At 51.6% G+C, this 22,888-nt stretch overlaps 2 protein-coding genes across 2 annotated transcripts; both read right to left on the minus strand.

Moving 5' to 3' along the window:
- Positions 1 to 11,486: 11,486 nt before the first annotated feature.
- Positions 11,487 to 12,557, minus strand: MIND_00931300 (CCHC-type domain-containing protein; the record flags this gene model as incomplete). The annotated part of the gene is made up of 1 exon (XM_037365937.1): positions 11,487 to 12,557. The coding sequence occupies one exon, from the start codon at positions 12,555 to 12,557 to the stop codon at positions 11,487 to 11,489; it is 1,071 nt and encodes a 356-aa protein (XP_037217349.1).
- Positions 12,558 to 15,114: 2,557 nt separating this feature from the next.
- MIND_00931400 (uncharacterized protein) lies at positions 15,115 to 16,310 on the minus strand (the record flags this gene model as incomplete). Its single annotated transcript, XM_037365938.1, has 5 exons — positions 15,115 to 15,319; positions 15,361 to 15,541; positions 15,593 to 15,758; positions 15,818 to 16,010; positions 16,075 to 16,310. The coding sequence occupies 5 exons, from the start codon at positions 16,308 to 16,310 to the stop codon at positions 15,115 to 15,117; spliced, it is 981 nt and encodes a 326-aa protein (XP_037217350.1).
- Between the last annotated feature and the right edge of the window lie 6,578 nt (positions 16,311 to 22,888).

Genomic DNA, 22,888 nt, shown 5'->3' on the forward strand with positions numbered 1-22,888 from the left:
TCAAACAGGCCTCGGTTAGTCCGGAAAGCCGCTTTCCACTCGTCACCTTCCTTGATCCGGACGTTGTTGAAGCCCCAACGGACGCCGAGTTTGGTGAAGTAACGAGCGCCTTTGAGCCGGTTGATGAGGTCGTTGATCAGCGGAAGGGGGTACCGGTTTTTGACAGTCATCGCGTTGAGAGCACGGTAGTCCTGGACGAAGCGGAGTCCGCCGTCCTTCTTCTTGACGAAGAAGACCGGAGACACCATCGGAGACTTGGGGGGCGAATCCGGCCCGTCGAAAGCCCTTCCTCGATGAACGCGCCGAGCTCGCGTTGCTCGAGGGGCGAGATGGGGTACACCTTGCAGTTGGTGGGCTTAGCGTCGGGGACAAGCTCAATGGCGTGGTCCCAGGCTCTCCGCTCCGGTAGCGTGTCGAAGGACTCCTTGTTGAAGACGTCCTGGAACTCCTTAGCCCAGTCCGGGATCTCGGAGGGCGGTGGGGCGGAGTTCTTGGCGAAGGCTTCGGCCAGACGCTGTGAGACGGTGCTACCTGCGCGTATCTCCTCTGAGGGACGGAACGAGGTATAGAAGATGCGGTCACCATCTTCGAGCTGGTCATCTTCGTCATCCGAGTCCGAGTCCGGCGTCAGATCAGGCAGGTCGGAATCGAGACCGGAATCGGAATCGTCTCCGTCCTCAGGGCCAGAGAGGTCCATAGTGCAAACCGAGGGGAACGGGCCGGAGCGGAGACGCTTCTGAAGCGACCGGAGTCGCCGCAGCTCGGTCCGTTCGACGCGCTCTTCCTCACGGCAGGTCGAGCAATTGTGGGGGCACCGTGTCATCTTGACCTCCTTGGTTTCCCAATTGATCTCTGGGTTATGTTTCCGCAACCAGGAATACCCCAGGATGAGGTCTTGCTTGCCAAGATGGGTGACGGCCAGTTGAACTCGTTTGGCATGGCCCTTGTAGCGCAGGACCAAGTCCGCGATCTGTTTGATGGAGCCAGCGTCATTGGGGGTGCCATCGACATTGAAAACCGGAATCGGCTGATCGAGGGTGCGGACCGGAATGCCATTCCGAGCAACATAGTTCGTGTCAATGAAGTCGGAGGTGGCACCACAGTCGACAAGCCCAGAGAGTGAGAGCTTCAGCGTGCTGGTGGTGGACTCAAGCTCCAACGGGAGGTGGAGGGAGTTCGCCCCGGGGGCAGCGGCAACGGTGTACTGCTTGGGCAGTTTCTTTTCCCAGGCAGTGAGGCGGCGAAGGACGATGACCGGAGTCGCGGGCGGAGTCGGAGACGGAGTCGAGGCGGGGGCAGGAGAGGGTGTGTCTTTCGTTTCGGGCTCATTGTAGGGCAAGGAACTGCATTCATCATACAAAGAGGCAAAACGATTTATAGACGCGAACGAGGGCACACCAGTCACTCGTCGCGGGGGACAAAATCCTCTCCGGCCATCGACTCCGCTGCCGTCTCCGCCAGGGCAGCTGTGTCCGTGTAGCGGGCGATCAACTCCGCTAACATCTGGTCACCGAGTTGTTGGATCACCTCGTCGAGGATGTCCATCGAGCGGACATCGGCGGGGAGGGGGCAATCCCAGGCGAGATGGTTTGGGTCGCCGCACCTGAAGCAGGTGCGGCGGGGGGGCACCCCGAGCCCTGGTGCGATCCAACTCCATTGGGACGGGAGCTGGAGGCGCCGGAGCGGGGGCGCGGGCCGCGGGTGGCACGACCGGAGCCACCGGGCGGAAAGGGGCCGGAGCCGGGATGCGGTTGACCGGAAACGGAGTCCGAATCAAACCGCCAGGCGTCTTGGGGGCGGCTGACTTGATCAGCTTGGCCCGGACCAGGGCCTCGTATTGACGGAAGGCCCGGGTGCGCCAGCTAAGGTAATCCCGGAGGTCCGGGGGTCGTTCGAGGACGTGATTCCGTTGTTGATCAAGGGGTCAAGTCCGTGGCGGAACTTGGTCACCTTGACCAGCGCGTCTTCGAATCCGGTGAGGTCCATCAGGTCCTCGAAGTCGTCGGTGTACTGGTAGACATCCTTTGTGCCCATGTGATAGGCGGAAGTCTCCAGCTTGGAGAGAGCGTGATCTTGCTCGTTCTCCTCAACGAACCGGAGTCGAAACTCGGAAACGAACGAGCCCCAGGACGGAAACGGAAACGGGGCTTTGCTTCCGTGGCGCTCTGCCCATTGCTGAGCGGGTCCTTCTGCCATAAACGACATGGCATAGCGGACGGCCTTTTCCTCGCTCGCCTCTCCGTTGACCACGAAGGCCTCAGGGGCAAGGCGGGCGAGGTGCGGACCGCGTAAAGGCAACGCGGCCGCGTTTCCGGTCGCCGTTGAAGGTGAAGGGGGGTTTGGTCGCAAGACCAATTTTGAGGCGAGGTTGATGTCGCCAAAAAGGGCTTCGAGTCGCCCTGGACCGGAGTCGGAGTCGGAATCGACGTCTCCGGCGAAGGTGTTTGGGGTCCGCCAGCATTATTAGCGGCGGCAGCGGCAGTGGAAGCCTGGTTGGTGAGTAAAGCAAGGGCCTCAGTTAGGCTATCAATTTTCGCCTCGAGTGAGTCCAGCCGGGCGTCTGCGGTAGGAGTGACTCCGGACGGCATGACGGGTACGGGGACCACAGGAGTAGAGGAAGAGGGGACAAGTGGCAAGGGCGGTGACGAGGGCGGAACGGACTCGTACTCCGAGCCTGAGTCAGCGCCCGAACCTGGCAATCTTGTCCGGTTGATCCCGTAGAGAGTTTCTTCTGCTGTAAGGGCAACCCCGGAGGCCTGAGATCAAGGTCCTAGCAGGGGAGGATCCAAAGCGTGAACATTGGTAAGCGAATACAAATGAAGCTGACCTAGCAGGGGAGGATCCAAAGAGAAGAAACTCTAAGGGTCCGCCTGCTAGGTAGCTGACTATATACTGCTTGTCCGTAGCTGCCGCTGTCGGGCACAGAAGGCTTGGGCGGCGTCGCAGGCGAGGTCCCAGGGCGACCGTCGGGAGGGCGTTGACGGATCGGTGATTGTGCGGGCGAGATGGAGGGCCGGACCGGAGACGGAACCGGAGTCGGACCGGAATCGGAGGCGTCTCCGAGGGGCCGAAAGGGAGGTTCCCCTGACAGTCAGTCTCAAAAGGAACACGTGCCAAGGAAGCGTCTGACCTTTGACTGTAGCTTGATATGGGTTTGGCTTGCTACCATCTGCTTCAAAGTCCTCCACAAAGGCCTTCCATCGAGATATATTAGGTGTGCTCAATTCTTAGAGCGCACTTCTACTTCACTTGTAGATGTGTCGTAGAAGTACTAAGCGAGCGTAACCGATCGTTAGCGGCCGGAGAAATCAGACGGCGTGAGAGTGACCTACTACTTGGCGCTTGCTTGTGTCCGCTGCGTCGATGGTGAAAGAGACGCTGACTGGGCTGCGCGATGCCCTTCAGGATGATGCCCTGGTCGCTCTTTTGCTTTCGGAGTTGCTGGAAGATGATCTCAGCCCGGCATTTCATCCTGATGATGATGATGACACAACTGATAACAATGATATTACAGATACCACTGCCGCAGATATAGTGAGGCTGCAAGCCTTGGTGTTTATGGTAGAGGGAGAGGACCTGGTTGGGGATGGTAGTCGTGGATCGTACTTCCAGATGCCACGCACCCAAGACTGGTTCACGACTGCTCTTGCACAGCCTGACCGTCAATTCCGGGCCAACTTTCGGTGTGTTTAAGAATACTTTCAGAAGTTAATAACTGAGTTGAATAGGATAAGTCGAAAGACATTCGACACATTTTGTGATATTCTTGCAAAAAATGAGAGGATCTTCAAATCGCGTGGTCGCAAAACCGCAACGACATATATCATGGCAATTGGCAGCATTTCTTATTCGCTATGGCCACATGGGCTCCTCTGTTCAAGACACAGCCTCAAAACTGGGTCTAGGTTATGGGACAGTAGTCTTATACTGCCGACGTGTCATCCGTGCAATTCGTGAACTCAAATCTCACTATGCATCTTGGATGAATGAAGACCAACAAGAAGCCTCTATAAACAAGATCAAGGCACATACTGGGTTTCCAAACTGTGTTGGAAGTGGTGATGGATCAATAGTGCAAAGTTCGGAGCAGCCGATTTGGATGGGCTCGACATATCAGTGTCGGAAAGGATATATGGCGGTAGAATTCTATGATTTCTTGCTCCTCTTTGACTGATTTATAAAATCAGTATACATTCTTTGCTGTTGTCGACAGTGGCATTTACTTTGCTGCTTGGGATCTTGGATGGCCTGGAAGTGTATCTGATGCTCGTGTATTCAAGAGCTCACACTTTTGGAGAAACCGACGACGGTATTTGATCAACGGACGGTATATTCTGGTTGACAAAGGCTATCCATCTACACCCTATAGCGTGCGACCATTTACGAAGACCGAAATTGCCGCTGCAGATCCAGAATTGGCCCGCCGTATGAAGAATTTCAATTACATCCTATCAAGTCAGAGGATCTCAGTGGAGCATGCTTTTGGCTGCTTAAAGTTACGTTTCCAAAGCTTGCGAATGATGGGAGGGCACAAAGACGTTCATGATGTGTGGCGCGCAATTGATGCTATGCTCGTAATGCACAACATGTGCTTATGGCATGATGACCACCCTAAAGAGCTTGCGGAATATCAGCCGAATCTCTGGGATGAAGGGCTAGGAGCTGAGGAGATGCCTGAAGTAGAGGATGGACTTGGTGAGAATGGTCAAATTCCCGACCATGAAACAGCAAATTGGTTAAAAGAGGCTGGACAGCAATTTCGCCTTGATTTATTAAATATTGTATGCCCTATATAATATAAAGTAATAGCGAACAAACGGTAAACAGGAAACAATAAAAGGATGTAAAGTAAAAGGAATTCGGGAGATAATTTCATATCTACAAGTCTTCGAGACCCGCATCAAAAAGCTTACCAAGGATAAGATTAGCCTTTTCTTTGACCGAAGGATCATAAACACTATCCACATCTGCAAGAACCACCTTTGCCGTTTCTGACAAACTCTGCAGACGATTGAACTTGGCCTCCTTCTCCTTCAGCTGGAGCATCCGGTCTTCGTTCCTGGTCTTGTTCTCGAGGAACTGTGTGATTGGAGCAAGACGATCCTCCCGCTTGGATGCGGAACCACGACTTGAACCTGGTTTGCTGGTTGGCGTGGATGTAACGACAGGTGGACGGGGGTCAGCATTGATTTTGGGTTTCGATTGCGAAGCTGGTGGTAGTGTGATTGATTTGGTTGAAGTAGCAGGCTTGCTAGGCTTCGGCGGACTCGATATAATGATAATTTCAGCAGGGGGGTCATCGGGGTCATCGGGGTCATTTGCACAAGGGTCGTTAAGCTCTTCTTCGTCTGACAGAGTTGCAGATGACATCTCTGGACGGTTTATCGCAGGTGCTTGACGATATCTGTCGCAACTTAGCATAGAATAGAATAGAACATAAGAAGAACAAACCGTGATTCAAAGAGGTCATACCATCCCTCCTTGAGCCATAGCTTGAATTTTTTTGCGGTAATTTTGTCGATATCTGCACCCCCCCTCCTTACAGTTACTGAGATGCTTCGTTATTGAGGCCTCCGACTCCCAGTCACACTCATCAGGATCACAGCCATTGCCCGTAAATTTTTTTAGCGCAACCATCGTCTTGTACGTGCCCACAGAACGCCTCCCACTGGTCCTTCATCTGTTTTGCGCTCCGTTTAATACCAAACTTCACCGAAAACTTGGATAGAATAAGCAAGGCCATAAACAGAGGGAGAAGGATGACTTACATCGGCCCAACATGTCTTTGAAGCCAACGAAACTTTCTTGAAGTTTGCATCGTCATCAAGGACAGACGCAAAGAATTTCCCCAGCTCCTCATTTGTCCATCGCTTCTTCTCCTCCATCTCGTTGTCCAAACCCGCTTCCTTTTTGATAGTCTTCGATGGCTTTTTGACAGGTCGCGAGGGCTTTAGTGCTGTCTGAACAGGAGACAAAGACGGTGGAGAGACGGGCACAGCCCCATCAGCGGTGTCGATGAAGAGCCGTTTCTGTGGCTGTCCGGGAAGTGGGGTAGGGCTAGCAGATCGCTTGAATGGTGTCGAAAAGCGCGTTGTCGTGTTTGTGAGGCCCCAGGTTTGTGGGACAGAGCGGTGGTCCCAATCATGCGGGTAGAGACTCTCGCCATAGTTCCACTGAGCTCCATCAATTCCCTCAACTTGGAGTCCGTTGGCACCAGGGAAATTTGAGTGGTCAATCGGTGTGAGAGGCTGTCGAAGTGGCTGTTGGATGAATCCGTTGTTTACCCCAGGGTGTTGTGATTGCGGGGAGTCGGGACCTCCAGAATAGTACAGGGTGGGGTCATAAGTGTTGCGAAGAGCAGGATGGTGAGCAGGATCAAGTGGTGGGAGCGCAGAGTTTGAGGAAAGCGGTTCTGCAGAGGCTGCAGCGTTGGCCAACTCAGAGAGCAAATCATCCATCTGCCCAAGCAGTCAGATATCACAGCATCACCCATCTTGACAACGACACACCTTGGGAGCCTGCAAACACCAGCCCTGCGCTCGACGAAGAGAAGAGGACAACGAAGGAAGAAATTGGTGGGCCTCTCACGCCGTCTGATTTCTCCGGCCGCTAACGATCGGTTACGCTCGCTTAGTACTTCTACGACACATCTACAAGTGAAGTAGAAGTGCGCTCTAAGAATTGAGCACACCTATTATCCGCTTGCTGGGACGAGAATGACTGGAAGGCCTCCTGTTGAAGCGCCAACTCATGAATGGCACTGTCCAGTTGCTTGCAGAGAAGTGTTGCTGTCAGCAATCACATTAGTCAAAGGAGCATGAATAACAAGAAAGACCCACGGAAACCGATCAGCTTCTTCCAGTTCCAAAACGACTAATGATCGTCGAGAATGGGCCCACTGACTCTGGTGCTTGCCGCAACACTGCCTATCATGCTCCAGGTTAATAATAGTTACATAGTCACATATAAGCAAAACTTTAAAAGTATACTCTATGAGAAAGTCAGATTAGGGTGCTGTGAGTAATGCCAAAAGAATTACTCACACCTGTTTCGAAACCGGTTTCGAAACAGGGATGTTTGAAACTGTTTCGAAACCATATTTCTATATTAGGAAATTACTATCTATCTTAAAACTCTAAGTCGTCGACACACTCATCTACCACTATCGGCTCCGGCGTGATTACACCTCCCTCATCCCCAGCCATCACAGTGTCAACTGCCCCAACAATCGGTTCATCGCTCAACAGGTCTCGGAAGAAGGTGTGGGAGATGTCGGCCAGGGATTCGGCCTCGAAAGACGAGTCTAATAGACTCTGTGTCAGTTCCGCTGCATCTGGAGCTACGTGATCTTGGTTGAGAGCTTCCAGCCCAGCTTTTGCCGCCGCTGCCGCATCTGCTGCCATCGACGCCTTCTTGAAGGCAAAGACCGACTGACCATCCTCCCCATCAAGTACCTCCGTGTCCGACTTGTCCTCCAGCTCGCTATCATCCAAGTCTAACTCGATAACCGCTGGTTCGCCGATATCAGGGGGGGAGGCGTGTCACCAACAGTGAATAAGGTCTTCACCAACCGCCAGTTTAACTTGGGGGTAACCGGTTCCTTCTTCTCCGAATCGCGGCGCAACACGTATTCGCGAACCTTGGCCATTGCCACGGTAGATGATGCATCTTGACAGTTCCGGTCCTTTGTTGTAAGTTTTGTGAAGACCAAGACAGTGCGTTCCTTGGGCATTGACGTGGGCATGATAGCGAAAATCTTCACAACAACAAACTGGAAACATTAAGATTGTTTGTGGGATTCGGAGAAAAAAGACATACTGCCAAAACTGATGCATTTACGTTGTTAAGCATGGCCCGCCAGAAAAGATAAGCCCGTGTCCACATTGGATTGCGGGTATTGAAAGGTGCATACTGACGAGTATATGCCTCAAGTTGTGAGCGAAGCGCATCGAGGATAGCTGTGCGCGTCATATATCGTTCAAATGGTCGAGTTTTACGGAGATTCGGGTCGGCCTTTAGATGCTTTTTGAGGAGATCAAACAGGTACTTGCCAACGGTTACGTAAGTAGGTATTGTGTCCCGAAGGTCCTGATCGGTTCCGCTCCCTGCAGCCGCTGCTACAGAGCCCAGCACGGGTGTCGCTGGAGCGGTCGTGGCAGCTGTGGGGCTGGAAGTTGTTGCCAATGGTGTGGTAACCGTAACTCGGCGAAGAAAGGTGCTGGATATATATTCTTGGAGAATTCAGTCGAGAATCCACATATAAAGCAGTTGCACTTACCTGGATCGAGGAAAAACCCTGAAATATAGATGTCATTGCCACCAATAAGCTGCTCATATCGCGTATTGACGATGGCTCGAATCTCCGCAATTACCGCCTCTGGGATGTCATGGCTATTATCGCGGAAAACATCACTCTGGACTGCCATGATAGCGACATAGAATTTGAACACATCTCCCACCGTAGTTGTCAAGCTTTCCAAGCATTGAATTGTGCGCGCAATCGGCTCAAGAACCATAACAAGCTGTTCGAGGACGATCTTGAAGGCGTTATACTGTGGTATGCTTCGCAGGAAGGCGAGACTCGACTGCTCCTGAGCAAACACGTCAGCTCTCGAGCATTGTTATAATAATTCGAGGGCGTACTTCACTGCCATCAGTCTTGACAATACCCAGGCGAATGAGCTTGTGAATCCCCAACAGGTTTCGCAACAAGGCATATGCGGACCAGTAAATAGTTCCAAAGCGTGTCTTCCCAACGACCTCCAAGCCCTTCCGCACTCTGAAGATCACCCGCAGAGCCTTCAGATGAGTCCCCGCATAAGTCAAAGAAGAGAAGAAGGTAATGATAACCCGCATTCGCAAAATAGCCTTCGATGCTGTGAGCCGAGATTAAATATCTAGACCCTGCAACTGACCTGCTCAAAGTGTGAAAGACGGCATATATCCTTGACGAGATTGGAGAGATGGTGAGGAGCATCTGCAAGCGCGACAATTGTTGGATACTTGACCGCAATGTTCTCGCGCGCGACCCGAGTATTACCCACATTGTCGGATACGATAGCGGTGAATTTAAGTGAGCCGATGTTTTCAATAAGCTGGCCAACATGAGTCATAAACGAGCTGAAAATCATCGTCATACCTTCGTAAGTACACCCTCAATGTGTGCTCCCATATGCGAAAGGCCGGAAGCCTCATTCGCAAGTACAAGGCTGGACTCGCGACTCTTCGGAGTTGTGACATGGCCTGTATAGACCGACTGGCCGAACAGTGTTGCTCCATCATAGGACAGGGTCAGGTTATCGATCTTGCGAAGTCGTTTGATGTCAGCGTGTGTGCGTTTCAGGGCTTCGCGGTGGATATTGGCTGCCATAGTGGTCGAAGAATGGAAGCCGTGGAGGGGATTGAGGTGTTGTGCAAGTTTCCGAAAGATGGGGAGGTCAACGTGTCGGACAGCACGCCCCCAAAACGCAAAGATATTTGAGGAGAAGTAAATTGTTATGTTTCTGGAAGCGCTTCAGTGCCTTCTTCTTGTCTTGTCCTCGGGCGATACGAAATGGCTGGTACGGGTCGTTGGTCTCCTCCTGAATCTTTGCTTTGTCACCCTGCTCTATCTCCGCCTCTTCAAGCTGAGTGGAGAGTGCACTGTCGATGCTTGCGATGCTGCTTGCATCAGTTGCCCGGGCGCATTGCTCATCGGTGAGTTTGGGACAGGCTGAAGCGTGTTTGTAGATACGCGGAGCATTGCGTGGATGAGCCCAGCTCTCCTTGCAGCCTTGACCTGCACAACGGTGCCGTTGCCATGGTTTGCCGTTCTTGGGATTGAGCGAAACCGTTTGGCAGCGAATGGTGAGGGAGTCTAGCAGCGGGTCTGAGTTGCGGCCGCGCCCACCCTTCTCCTTGACGGCGGTGTCTTTGAGATCATCGAAGGCCCAGCTTATCTGTTATAATTCAGTGGTCTATAGGCTATCGAGCGCACTTCACGCACTGTCCCTTGATGTGTTACCTCTGCTGCCGCTGTCGCAATTGCCCCCTTCAATTTCTTCTGCATCGCCACATCCAGCTTTTGACGTTTTTCAGCGTCTTCGACATCCTTCTCAGCCTGTTACTGGCGCTTTTTGCTGGTTTTCTTACGTCCGTGTTGCTGGACAGAGTTATGAGATGAAGAAGAGAAAAAAGACTGTTACACACTGCTTTACCATCCTTCTCAATGGCTGCTTCCGCCGCTGCAATCAAATCGTCCACCCACGTCATGAGAAGGAGATTCTGCCCAGCTGGCCCCGTAATATACTCCCAGAGGACCACCACAACCGCTTCCAAGCCCGGCCCTTGGCTCTTAAACTCGATGACCTTGCCGCCAGCACATGTACCGAAGGAGCGCTCGAGGTCCTGATTCACGACACTCTGAGTGCAGCCGAGCTCTCACACAGCCTCGGTACAGAGCTCGAAGTCAGCAAAGTCGTGGTCGGACCCAAGTGGGATAGATGCGGGAAGTGATCTGAGCAGCTTCTCGAGCCAATGTATTGGCTCGGAATAGTGGAGGGCTCCGAGTTCACCCGTAGAGGGGGCAATTTGACAAATGTCTAGCTAAAGCTAGCAGAAAACTTGTCAAAAAGGCCAGCTATAAGCAGGCTAGCAATAGTTAGTGACATTTGACAAATGCTGGCACTTAATTTTGAAATAATGACTTAATTGAATATTTATATTAATAATATGACTAATAGGCACCATATATGGTACTTTTAACTCCTTTTCTTCAGGCCGATGACCCGGTATATAGTGAATAAGGCTAAAACCCAATTAGGACTAAAATGATGTAACTTGATGTAGTGATTGAAATCATTGATGCCAATCAAAAATCGTTCCACATGGATGACTTTGCCTCACTACCATCAATTACATCATAATAAGCTACCTAATAAGGTCAACAGTAATTAAATAGAGTATTGAAAATATAGTTACAAAAGTGACACTTTCAGCCTATGAGCAAAGCTACCAGATTTGACAAGTTGTTAACTAGCAATAGCTAGCTACACTTGTCAAAAAACTCCACCTACGGCTCCCGAGTTTTGGCAGGGCTGGGACTTTTGGCGCCATGGGAAGATGAGAAAGAAGTTTTTGTTGAGCGCAGCAAGCGAGGCGGCGTCGGCGCAAAAGGAAAAGGGCGCGGTGAGGCAAACGCGAAGAGCAGCGAGGTCTCGGTAGAGGGCAAAAGCAAGAATCGATGATCTATGTAAGCATACACGTGTATAGAATGACGCGCGCGTGAGCTATATACTTCAACACTCCCACCTAGCGAGCAGCGCGGATACGAAAGAATGTATGTAGGGTACAAAAGGCTCCCACCGAATCCATGTCGTCTTGTGTCTTGTGCAAGAAAAAACGCAGAGCAGTGGGTGAAAGAAACAAGATGGAAAATGAGCTCCCACCGAATCCGATACACCTCGTGTCTTGTGCGGGGTGGAGGAGACCCGAATGGCTCTCGTGATTCAGATCACATAACGACTGGTGCTGGCGAAAGCAGCTGCAGTCGAAGCACTTGCCGGAGGCATGAAGCCAAGGCGTTTGAACGTCTTCCTTTGTTTCTTGTCTAGGATCTCCCAAGGTATTTGTGGTTCATCGTCGGAGGAACTGTCATCGTCGGAAACATGGGGGCCTTGGGCAGCGAGACCTTCCTCACTTTTCCGGGCTGTCTTGGGCCCAGAGAGCGATGTGGAATAGCTCGAAGGCGCAGGGGCTAGTGCCTGTTCACGACGTGAGATGGAGTTGAGGATCCAGTCACGAACTGCTTGCGGCATGTCCGCAAGGCAGAACTGAGCCCGATGACCTTCACGTCCGCAGCGGAAACAATCCTTGTCAGAGCGCGGGGAGCACCAACGGAAGCCCTTCGCGAATGCTTCCTGTGGTGGTGGTTCGGAAGGGGGAGATGGAATGCGAGCTGCAAGACCAAAGGCCACTGGTACATCTTCGACCTTGATCATGTGGTCGGATTTAGAGTTGTCGTGAGCGTCCGAACGCAGACAGGCCGCAGCATCTTCATAGGAAGGGAACTTCTCATTTTTGACCAGATCCTTGCGCGTAGAGTACATGCCGGGGTTCAGGCGTGCAAGAAGAATGCACGTCTTGATGTCGTCCGGGATGGTGAGGTCCATGCGCGCTAGTTTCATGCAGAGGTTAGAGACCTGTGTTGTATACAGCACGATGGGATCTTTGATGTTGTGGTCAATGGTGATGAGTTGTTGGAAGGCAATGAGCCTGTCGGAGTGGGTACGGGTGATGAAGTTGTCCTTGAGTGCCTTCCAGCGGGCACAAGCCGTTGAAAGCTCGGTGAGCTTCGTGCGGTAGTCCTCATGTGTTTTCGCCAGAATGAGGTAGGAGACCTCACTGTCAATTCTCTCGTTGGCGGCTGAGAGCGGCTCCGGTTCTTCGTCCTGGGTGATCCATCCGGCTCCGACGGCGAGGAAGAACTGCTTGAGAAGCGGGTAATGCTTCTTGAAGTTGTCTGGCTGGAGGTCCTGTATGTGGTCGATAGTGGTGACGAGGTATGGGGCAAGACCCATGTCGAGAAGGTAGGGAGCGAGAGGAAAAAAGGAACGTGGTGGTGACGTGACTCGGCTACGGGTCGGGCGCCGACAAAAAGGGGCCGGGGCCCATAACCTGTTGAGCGCAGCAAGCGAGGCGGCGTCGGCGCGAAAGGAAAAGGGCGCGGTGAGGCAAACGCGAAGAGCGGCGAGGTCTCGGTAGAGGGCAAAAGCAAGAATCAATGATCTATGTAAGCATACACGTGTATAGAATGACGCGCGTGAGCTATATACTTCAACAGTTTTTTGACAGCTGTCATTGGCTGTCAGCAAGCTCGGCCCGCTCGGCCATTGCGGGGATATCACGTGCCTGTTTCGGAACAGGTCTGACCTCCAGCAGATTTCAAAACTCACAGATGTTTCGAAACACCTTCAGCTCACAGCACCCTAAGTCAGATGCTGTTAAATTCATGCAGAAGCGCTAACACAGAATCCAACTGGGCCAAAAGACCACTATGACCAGATGCTGGTCATATGCACTTCCACTATATATAGCTGGTACACACATCTGCATGCATGTAACAGATGCTATTGTCTTGGTCGCAATGTCACATAGTATGACAGGTGTAACAGAATTCCTAAAAAGGAAAATTTGTCCATTTGATAATATGAATAATTTGTATACTGTAGGACTTGGACAATAAGATGTGACACTGGTATGTGATGATATAAAGAAGCTATTATATAATCCTCTCAAGACTTGGATCAAGGAGGTATCACCAACTCATCGGGCCCTGAACAACAGTTATGACATGATTCAACCCTGACACCAACTTCAACAAGGGACTGCTTTAATAGGCCCTTTTGGTTTGACTCAGCCCTGCTTGCAGGCCCAACAATTTGTCTGTCCTGTTCCAGGTGCGTGATTCTTAGGAGGAGCCTTGCACAGCCCACCCAAAGCCTGACAAATATCACAGCAGGCAACTACCTAAACAGGAAATTTAATCCAAACACTGTTAATTTAAATTTCCTTTAGAAAGTAAATATATTACCTGACATGATCCAACAAATTCATTCCTCTGTTCTAGGAATATGTTAAGCATTTTATTTGTATGTTATTACAGAATCATATCTCTTGAGTTTGTTATCAATTTCCCATGCAAAAGCAGGTGATAAATGTAATGAAATAGTACCATAATGTACACTTTATCTCTCATATCTGCTTAGCCCCCACAGCCACCACCACAGCCACCACAGCCTCCTCCTCCACAGCCCCCACTTCCGCCATTAGCCAAACCATCAAAAGCATTCTCCATCCCTCCAGTCAAACTTGTAGTATTGTGATTATGTTCAGTGAGAGATGGGTGTACACCAACTGTTGCTGGTAATTTGGGTTGTGTATCAGGACTGAATGATTGGCAAGAAGCTGCACCCTTAATAAAACAGGAAAAACCATTATTAGTGTCTTCATATTGATCTGTTACTATCATGCACTCACAGTTAGGCATCCTCCACGTTCTCCATTCATAATATTTACAGATAAGGCAGAGCAATTTGCCTTCAAGTTTGTACTTGAGTGCAAAAGCCACTCAAAAGAGATAGGCACAAGGAAAGCTGGGTCTTGGGCACATTGTTGCTGTTCATTATTTCTGGTGCCTGCTAAAGTAACATCATAGTTATTGCTGGTCTTCACTAAGTTTTTTAAGCTGAATTTAGGCTTGATGATTTTGTGGATGTTATTGTGGGGCCTTGTTTGGACCTTTAAAACTTTCTCCCTAGCTACCTCTCCTCCAATAGCTGGGAATACTACATTATGTCCACTTGGATGAGTGGCCATCTTGCTCCTTGCATTTTGTGATGGCTTTAAGTAATGTCTATGAGAGTGACTATCACTTGCACTTCGAACTGTAAACCGGAAGAAGTGCTGGCCAACTGGCTTTGCTGGGTATGGACATCCACAATGAGTATACTGTGAGCCAAAGCGTGAATGCCAAGCTGATGCTGTATTATCAAAGGAGGTTGAGAGGTGGGTTTCCTCAATTTTATCATCACTATACATGTTATTAGTCAAAGAATTGAGAAATAAAAAGTGAAGGTAAGTTACTGGTCAACAAAATGTCCTATATATTTTTTGGTGTCATGATAATAGTTTTCAGCACACAATTGGTGGGTATGCCAGGCTAAATCAATATCCAATGTAGGAACAAAAAGCTGGCGGGAGGTAGTTGATTCAGATATGAGATCCAGGAATCTTTAATTTTAGCATCAGATATTCTAAACAAAAAAATAATATTTAGAAAAAAAAAACCTACGCGTGGTAGCGGGTGATTGCATATGAGAGAACAACCTGGTCCTCAGGTCTCTGAAATGTGTTTGGCTGTGTCCATTTCAAGTCACACATCTTCTGGATAAAGGTCCCTTGCCGAATAACCTGCAACTTTCTAAGTATTTCAGGTGCACATGAGTATATGTATGTTGCAAACTGCAGAGACAAGCTCAATAGAGAATATCCGTCCATCTGTATAGGCATTTTCTAAGCGTCGAAATATAAAGGGCTGTTAGTATACTTGCTGGATAAATGGATTCTGAGATAGGCTCACAAACGCTCATCTGTCTTGAGTTGTGTGTAGATAGCACTCTTGATGATTGCAAAGGAGTATTTTGCCTTTTGCATAATGGTTCTTGTTGTAGGCACATCAATCTCAGTTCGCGGAGTGAAGAATTCAGCTTGAAGGATTGCAGTCTTGACACGCCTTGCATAGGCAATATTCTTTGTGTTACCAGGAGTGTATAAGGTACCTCTAAAAAGATGAGAATCAAGAAGCTATAGCAAACAACACACGCTAGAAAGCTCTGTGCCAGTGGTTCATTTGTCCGAGTCTCCGGAGCCAACAAATCATCCAATAACTTTCTCATAGCCAGCACATCATGAGTGATTTTGAAGCCACAATAATGATCTGTATTCTGGCACACAATGGTGAAGTTCACTTGGTGAAATCCTGTTCCATCTGCATGAAGGAATGCTGGTGATAGCCCAGTCTAATAAGTGATCAATCTACTGACTGAACACTCACGCGCCCGATTGGCCATTCCACATTTAGGACAAATGATAGTCTTGTCAATGACCGTGGAGAGAGACTTGAATGGGTCAAATGGAGTGGCTGTCATCTTCTCCCAGTTATGAATGTGATGATCCTCATCTGCAGGAATAGTCTGCAAGAGTTCACCTAAGCCCATGCCCTTCAATGCACATGGTTATTTTCAGCTAATATTAGCACTCATTGTCCAAAAACACACACCAATGCAGCAGCCAGTGCTTTCCCCGCTTCCCATAGCCCCTTCAGTGTTGGAATTCGAACCACATCTTCAATAAACCAGCCAGGATTGAGCAGATAGGTGTGCCAGACCATGAATACATCCAGTGGAGGCATTATCAGGGCAATGCCTTGCTCACAATGTTCTGGCCGAAGAGCCTTGCACCATCTTTCGAATCTATAGTGGCCATGAGCGATTATGAGGAGTAAAGCACCACTAGTGAAAAAACGAATATACTGACCGCTCGACCGCATATCCTACAAAGACCGACCATCTCCGCTCTTTTTCGTCGGCTGGAGGGAAATACTCGAGGCCGAGATCCTCCGCGGATGTGTTCTCCACGCGTTGCCGCAGCTCCGAAAACAAGCGCAACACAGTAAGGTGATCCTGGACTTGGGAGGGGATGACGAAGGGTGGTGTTTGTTTGCCCCCAACAAGAAAGGCCTTTGGAGGATTCAAATTTTGGGACTGATTCATTGGCGTCCTTCGCGCATGCAAAGGTATTGAAGTGCGACCCCCGATTGTGCCGCTGCCTTTTAAATTGTTCAGCTAAGTCACTGTAGTGATTGACGCCTAATTTGTTGCTCTGACAGCGGCCTGCAAGTCCCTACGACTGCGGCGAATGAATCTGTGTATGAATCATCTGAAATAGATTCTGAATGGTTGCCATGAGCAAGAGAAGAGTCCACAGACCACGACAGATGATACCACGGCAGATAATACATATCCAGTTATGATTATTAACAACCGCCGCCGCCTCCACCACAGCCCCCACCTCCACCCCCGCCTCCGCCTCCACCACAAGCTGACCCGCCACCTGTAGTTCCTCCACCACCACATGTGACTCCGCCAGCTGTACCGGCGCTTCCACCACAAGTCACGTTTCCAGAGGCCCCGCAATAGCTCGCGCCATTGATGCCCGCCCCAGCAACTGTACCATACATCAACCCTGCGTTTGACGCGCCATACCCGCGGGTCGTCCCCGAGTTGACCGGCCGTCCTGCTGGGAAAGCTTGACCCGCCGAGGGTCGTACACCTACCGTGATAGGTAGAGTGGGCTGTGTGTAAGGATTCGTCGAGCGACACGCCCCGGCCCCCTAACCAGCGAAAATTACAGACAGAACGGTATCGGCGGAGCTTGGTTACTCACCGCAATGCAGCCGCCCCGCTCACCGCTAATCACGGTTGCAGAGGTGGCAGCGCAGTTGGCGCTTCTTGTGGGGTTCAGGAATAGCGGGACCGGAACAAGGAATGCAGGGTCCTGAACACATTTCGGGACGGCATCATTTCGGTCCTTCAGATTTAGTTTTGACTTTGCCGCCTTTAAAGCCTTATCACGGGCTTTATCTCCACCGACGGTAGGGAAGACTGCGTTGTGGTCGCTGGGATGTGTTGCGGAGAGACTTTTCTCGACGTGCGGCGGCTCAAGGTAGGAGGGGTTACCCTTGGTACCAACAAGTCGCGAGAGTCGTTGGCCGACGGTCTTTCCCGGTAGTGGGCAGCCACAGTATGTGTAAGAATAGAACTCAGTCGGGGCACTTTAGAGTGAACGACTAGTGTATTGTATGTACCTGTAAGAATAGAACTATTACAGAATGAGTAAAGTGAGAAATGGTAAGTAGGGATGCGCACCTCAGTCGGGGCACTTTAGAGTGAACGACTGAGGTGCGCTCCTGTATCAGTACGATATAAGTAAGAGATCAACTGGGCAATCGGTATCATAGGGGGATGTGAAAGTACGCGTCTCTATAGAGACGCGCCGGCTATATGGCCAGCCGCGCCTACTCTAACACTCCCCCAGGCGAGGATGTCCATATAAGTAGAAAGAGAAAATGAAAGAAAAGAATGTACGTACGGGCTTCTTCGCCCCGCTCCCATACCTCAACTCCTCTTAAGCCACCAGTCCCAACGCGCGGACATGTCCGCGATGCGCATCTCGCGGCAAGATCTTTGTGAATATATCGGCGATGTTGTCCCCCGAGGGTACATGAGTAACCTCAATATCGCCGGCCTCAACTCGTTCGCGGATATAGTGTTCGCGCACATCTATATGTTTGACGCGCGCGTGGCCTTTTGGATCGCGAGCTAAGGCTGCAGCGCCCATGTTGTCGGTAAAAATGGTAGCCGGTCGCTCTTGCGGCATTCGCAACTCGTCGAGGAATGAGTTCATCCACATAGCTTGTTTCGCACCGCGAGCAAGCGCAACGTACTCCGCTTCTGTCGTAGATGTTGCCACTGTTGCTTGTTTCTTCGATGACCAAGATACCGGCCCACCCGACATCATGAAGACTTCTCCAGAAGTCGACCTGCGGCGTGTCGATGTCTGACGCGTAGTCCGCGTCTACCCATCCAATGGGTTTAACCCCACCCGCCGACCCGCGCTGATAACGAAGTCGATAGTCCAGAGTGCCTTTGATATAGGCCAGGAGGTGCTGCACGGCCTTCCAGTGTGCTGGGCCGGGATTCTGGACGAACCGCCGCCAGGCGATTAATTGCGTAAGCGATGTCGGGTCGCGTTGTGGTTTGCGGCATGCAAAATCGACCCAATGGCCTCGCGATAGGGCTTGTCGGCCATGTACTTGATGTCAGCTGGAGTCGAGGGCGCTTGCGACTTGGATAAGATGATGCCGAGGGGAAGTGGAGTCGCCTTTGGGTTACAGTCTGCCATGTTGTAGCGTGTCAGTACTCGCTCGAGATAAGGACGGGACGACACCGTGATGATTCCTGCCTCCTCGTCGTACGTGACGCTCATCCCAAGAGAGGATGCAGTACGCGGAACCTCGGTGACCTCATACGCCTTCTTGATTCCATCTATCGCCTCCTCCGCAGCTGCGCTCGACGAAGATATCCCATCCATGTCGTCTGTATACACTCCCATAATAGACGTTCCGTTTGCAGATTGACGAATTCTGACCGCTGGGTCTGCGCGCGACCGAACCCAGTCGAGAGCACTTAGAGTAGCATTGAGTTCATGCGCCCAGTTGCGACCCGACTGCATCATGCCGTACAGTGAGCGCAACATGAGGCAGACCTTGCTCTCCTGCCCCGGGACTACGAATCCCTCGGGTTGACGCATGTAGACGGTCTCTGTCATTTCCGCATTCAGATACGCGCTGACGACGTCCATGGCCCACATGACCCAGCCAGGCTCGTCCACGCAGATTGCCCAGAGCATTCTAAGTGATTCGTATCTGACAACACCAGCATACGTCTCGAAGAAGTCCACTCCGGCAATCTGCTGGAATCCTTTGGCTACAAGTCGGGCTTTCCACTTGATTATCGCGCCGTTGGCATCGTACTTGACAGCAAACACCCATTTGCTGTCAATTACATTCGCCCCCGGGGGTAGATCGACAAGCGTCCACACCTCACGCCCCACAAGAGACGCGTACTCCTTCCCCATCGGCGGTACCCAGATTTCAGGATGCAACATTGCCTCCTTGTAGTCCTTTGGTACCACCAGGGTCGAAATATTGAAGGCGGCAGCCGCCCGCGTCCGTCTGGGGCGCTTGCGCTGGTTAGTCCAATCCTCGCCTGCAGCTTTCGCCGCTGCTTCATCGGACCGGTAGTCAAGCGATTCTTGCATGGCTCTTGTCATTGCAGGAGTGCGTCCAGACCGGCGGGAGGTCTCCGGTACAGCAGAAGCGAGAGGCGCTTTAGGATCTTCTTGCGTTGGGGCACCAAGATCTGCGTCTGCGGAACCAAACTTGTTAGCGACGTCAAGACTAGAGTCAACAGAAACATGCGGTTCATCCACGCCATCATCAGCGTCCCCAGCGACCTCCAACGCTCCCCCAGCTGGCGGACGCGACCAGTGACCCGCTCCTTCGTCGAAGACCACGTCGCGGGCAGAGAACAAGCGACGCTTTTCAGCGTCCCACATTTGGTAACCCGCAGTGCCGTTATATCCGATCAAGACGACTTTGATTGATCGGGGATTCAATTTGCCTCCGGCGTCGGTGATAGGGACGATTTTCGCGTAAGCGACTGATCCGAATACGCCGCAGGTGAGCGACGTTTGGCTTGCTCCCATGGTAGACCTCCCATGGTGTCTTCCCACCAGCACGACTTTTCGGGTGGAACCACTGCAAGTAGGCCGCTGCCTCTACTGCCTTCGGCCACAAGGACTTTGGGAGTGATGAGTCAGCCAGCAGCGAGCGCGCAAATGAAATCGTCGTGCGTATACCGCGTTCCGCGACGCCGTTCTGTGCTGATGAGTGAGGAGTGGTTACTTCAAGTATGATACCTTCCGCTCCAAGGTATGCATCCCAGCTCTCGTTTATCCACTCCCGCCCACCATCCACTCGAAGCTTTCGAATCTTCTGGCCGCTCTGCGTCTCGATTTGGGCTTTCAGCCGTTTAAAGGCCTCGAGTGACGTTGCTGCCGACTTGTCCTTCAGAAAGAAGACCCATGGCCCCCCACAAAAGCCGTCGACTGCGTGCAGGACCCATCGAGCTCCCCCAAGCCCGACCAGCTGTGCGGGACCCCACAGATCCATGTAAACTCGCTCGCCAATCGCCTTCTCTGGCTCGTGTACTCCATCAAATGGCCTCCGTGTTTGCTTCCCCGCCAAACAATCCTCGCATAGGCCGTGGTCTACCCCTGCTGTTACGCTCAATCCTTCGACATGCTTCCCAGCCAGCAACATGTCCATCCCGCTGTTGCCGATGTGTCCAAGACGTCGATGCCACGTCTCCCTGCTTGCCGGCATGTCTCGCGAGTTCGTTGCGGCAGCAGTCACATCGGCCTGGTCAAAATCCAGCCGATACATCCCATTCTCGAGCTTTCCCTCCATAAAGACTTCGCCTCCTGGCGTTTTAAACGACGCCTTCCCCTTTCGGAATTCGACTCCGAAGTCCTTCTCGTCTAACCGCGAAATCGAGATAAGGTTGTATATGATGTCAGGGGTGTGGAGGGCATGGAGGAGGATCTCTTTGCGTCGGCCATTGAATGTGTAGGTCTTCTTCACGGTCCCACTGCCAAGGATTCTGAACTTGGATCCTTCAGCTGCGTTGCCTTCGCTCTCTGCCGGATGGTACTCCGTAAAATCCTCGCGGCGCCAAAAGCAGTGGTCGGTGGCGGCCGAGTCTGCCACAACAATGTACGATCGTTGGGTCTCAACCGCCAGCACAGTCGTGTTGGCGCAGGCAAGTTCGCTTTGGCAGTGCGCTCTGTACCAGGCTGACAAGTCGAAATTAGGCTCAGGATTGTCAATGAAACTCGAGGGGAATTGAGTGTCCTTGTCGGTTAGATTATCCATCAGGACGTGTTCGGTGTCTGACGTGCGGTAGATTAGGAACCGGTCTTCGGTTGGGATAGACGTGTCCCCAGGGTAAGGTTGTCCTTGCTGAAGAATCCTGGTCGCGTCGCGTTCACGTTCAGTCAACGCTTGGTACGTGTGTCGTCGTCGTGGATGGACTCAGTGTCAGATTCATCCGAGCTCAGGTCGCAATCGGACAACCGAAATGAGTCAGACAAGCCCTCAACCAAACTGAACGATGTTCCCGAGACTGGCTCTTCCGACTGGGCAATTTCGTCGGCTGTTCGGGGCACGGTCACGTGGACAATCGCCTCCGTTACCTCGGGCCAGTTCATGAGCATCTCGGGCGAGGCGAGTACCTCTTCGCCTTGAAACCCGACCAACTGTGTCCCATCAGGGTCGTAAACATTGACTGTTGCGGCGGGAATGGACCAATCCGGGGTCTCCCAAGTTACGACGGCAAAAGCATATGTGTCGACCGCGTTGACGCTTGCTCCACCAGCTGAGCGTTTTCCCTTCCACCAAGTTGGCCACTGGCCTTCCTTTCCACCGCCAGGCCAGAAGCAGTCTTCAATCAGATGACCTTTTCGCTGGTCGGCGCCGCATTTGGGGTTAACACATACGAGCGCCTTCCGAGCAGCTCGTCTCGCTGCGCCAGGGGATACTGCGTTGGTAGCGAGCACTTGGGCAGGTTGAGTGGTTGAGGTGGTGAGTGCGCGACTTGCGATGCGTTCGGAATGCATCGTGATTAAGCTGATAACTTCTGCTGACGTTTTGAGAGGGTACAGCTGAGGCACGATACTGTCCCATTCTTCTCCCAGCGAGCCGATGAAGATGATGCGGAATGCGTCATCACCGACATTTGCGCCTTGGTCGTTTGCGCTCCGCCAAAGGGTACGCATCTTGGCGATGTGCTCTTGCATTGGGACGCCGGGCTGGAGGAAATTCGACACAAGTTCGCGATTGGCCTGGATCAATGCCATTGCGTTTACTCGCTTGTGATTGTCGGTCAAGGATTTCCACGCCTCAGCAGCAGTGCCGTCTGTTTTCATCCCAAGGCCGATAGGGTCCTTGACATTGAGAATGATCAATGCCTTGGCCATTGCATCGCGGTGGACCCATTCGTCAAGGCTGGGCTTGGTGGAGTAGATACTAGTGGGCTCGGGGGGAAGCGGAACGGATGCGGGGGGTGGTAGTCGCAGTCGTTGATGGATTAGGGGTAGGAGTAGGAGCGGGTCGAGCGATATCGCCCAGGATATATCCGCGCAATCCGCGCGCGTCTGCGATGGCAGTAAACTTGGTTTCGAATCCTACGAAGCCATTTCCATCAAACTTCTCCCCGTCTGGGAGAATAGTCAGCGAGTTCGAATTCGTGCTCATCTTGAGCAAGTCAGGGGTAGTAATAGCGTCAAGCTGGTCGATGTTGGTCTGGGTGAGTCAATAGTTCAGACGAGCGGTGTCTGCTGGTAGTTGTGCCTCGAGTTCTTTCAGTCCAAGATTATGCGACGGGGCCCATAACCTGTAAGAATAGAACTCAGTCGGGGCACTTTAGAGTGAACGACTAGTGTATTGTATGTACCTGTAAGAATAGAACTATTACAGAATGAGTAAAGTGAGAAATGGTAAGTAGGGATGCGCACCTCAGTCGGGGCACTTTAGAGTGAACGACTGAGGTGCGCTCCTGTATCAGTACGATATAAGTAAGAGATCAACTGGGCAATCGGTATCATAGGGGGATGTGAAAGTACGCGTCTCTATAGAGACGCGCCGGCTATATGGCCAGCCGCGCCTGCT

The sequence above is a fragment of the Mycena indigotica genome (genome assembly GCF_014461135.1).
Source record: "Mycena indigotica strain 171206Taipei chromosome Unknown Mind.scaff0008, whole genome shotgun sequence".
Classification (NCBI taxonomy): domain Eukaryota; kingdom Fungi; phylum Basidiomycota; class Agaricomycetes; order Agaricales; family Mycenaceae; genus Mycena; species Mycena indigotica.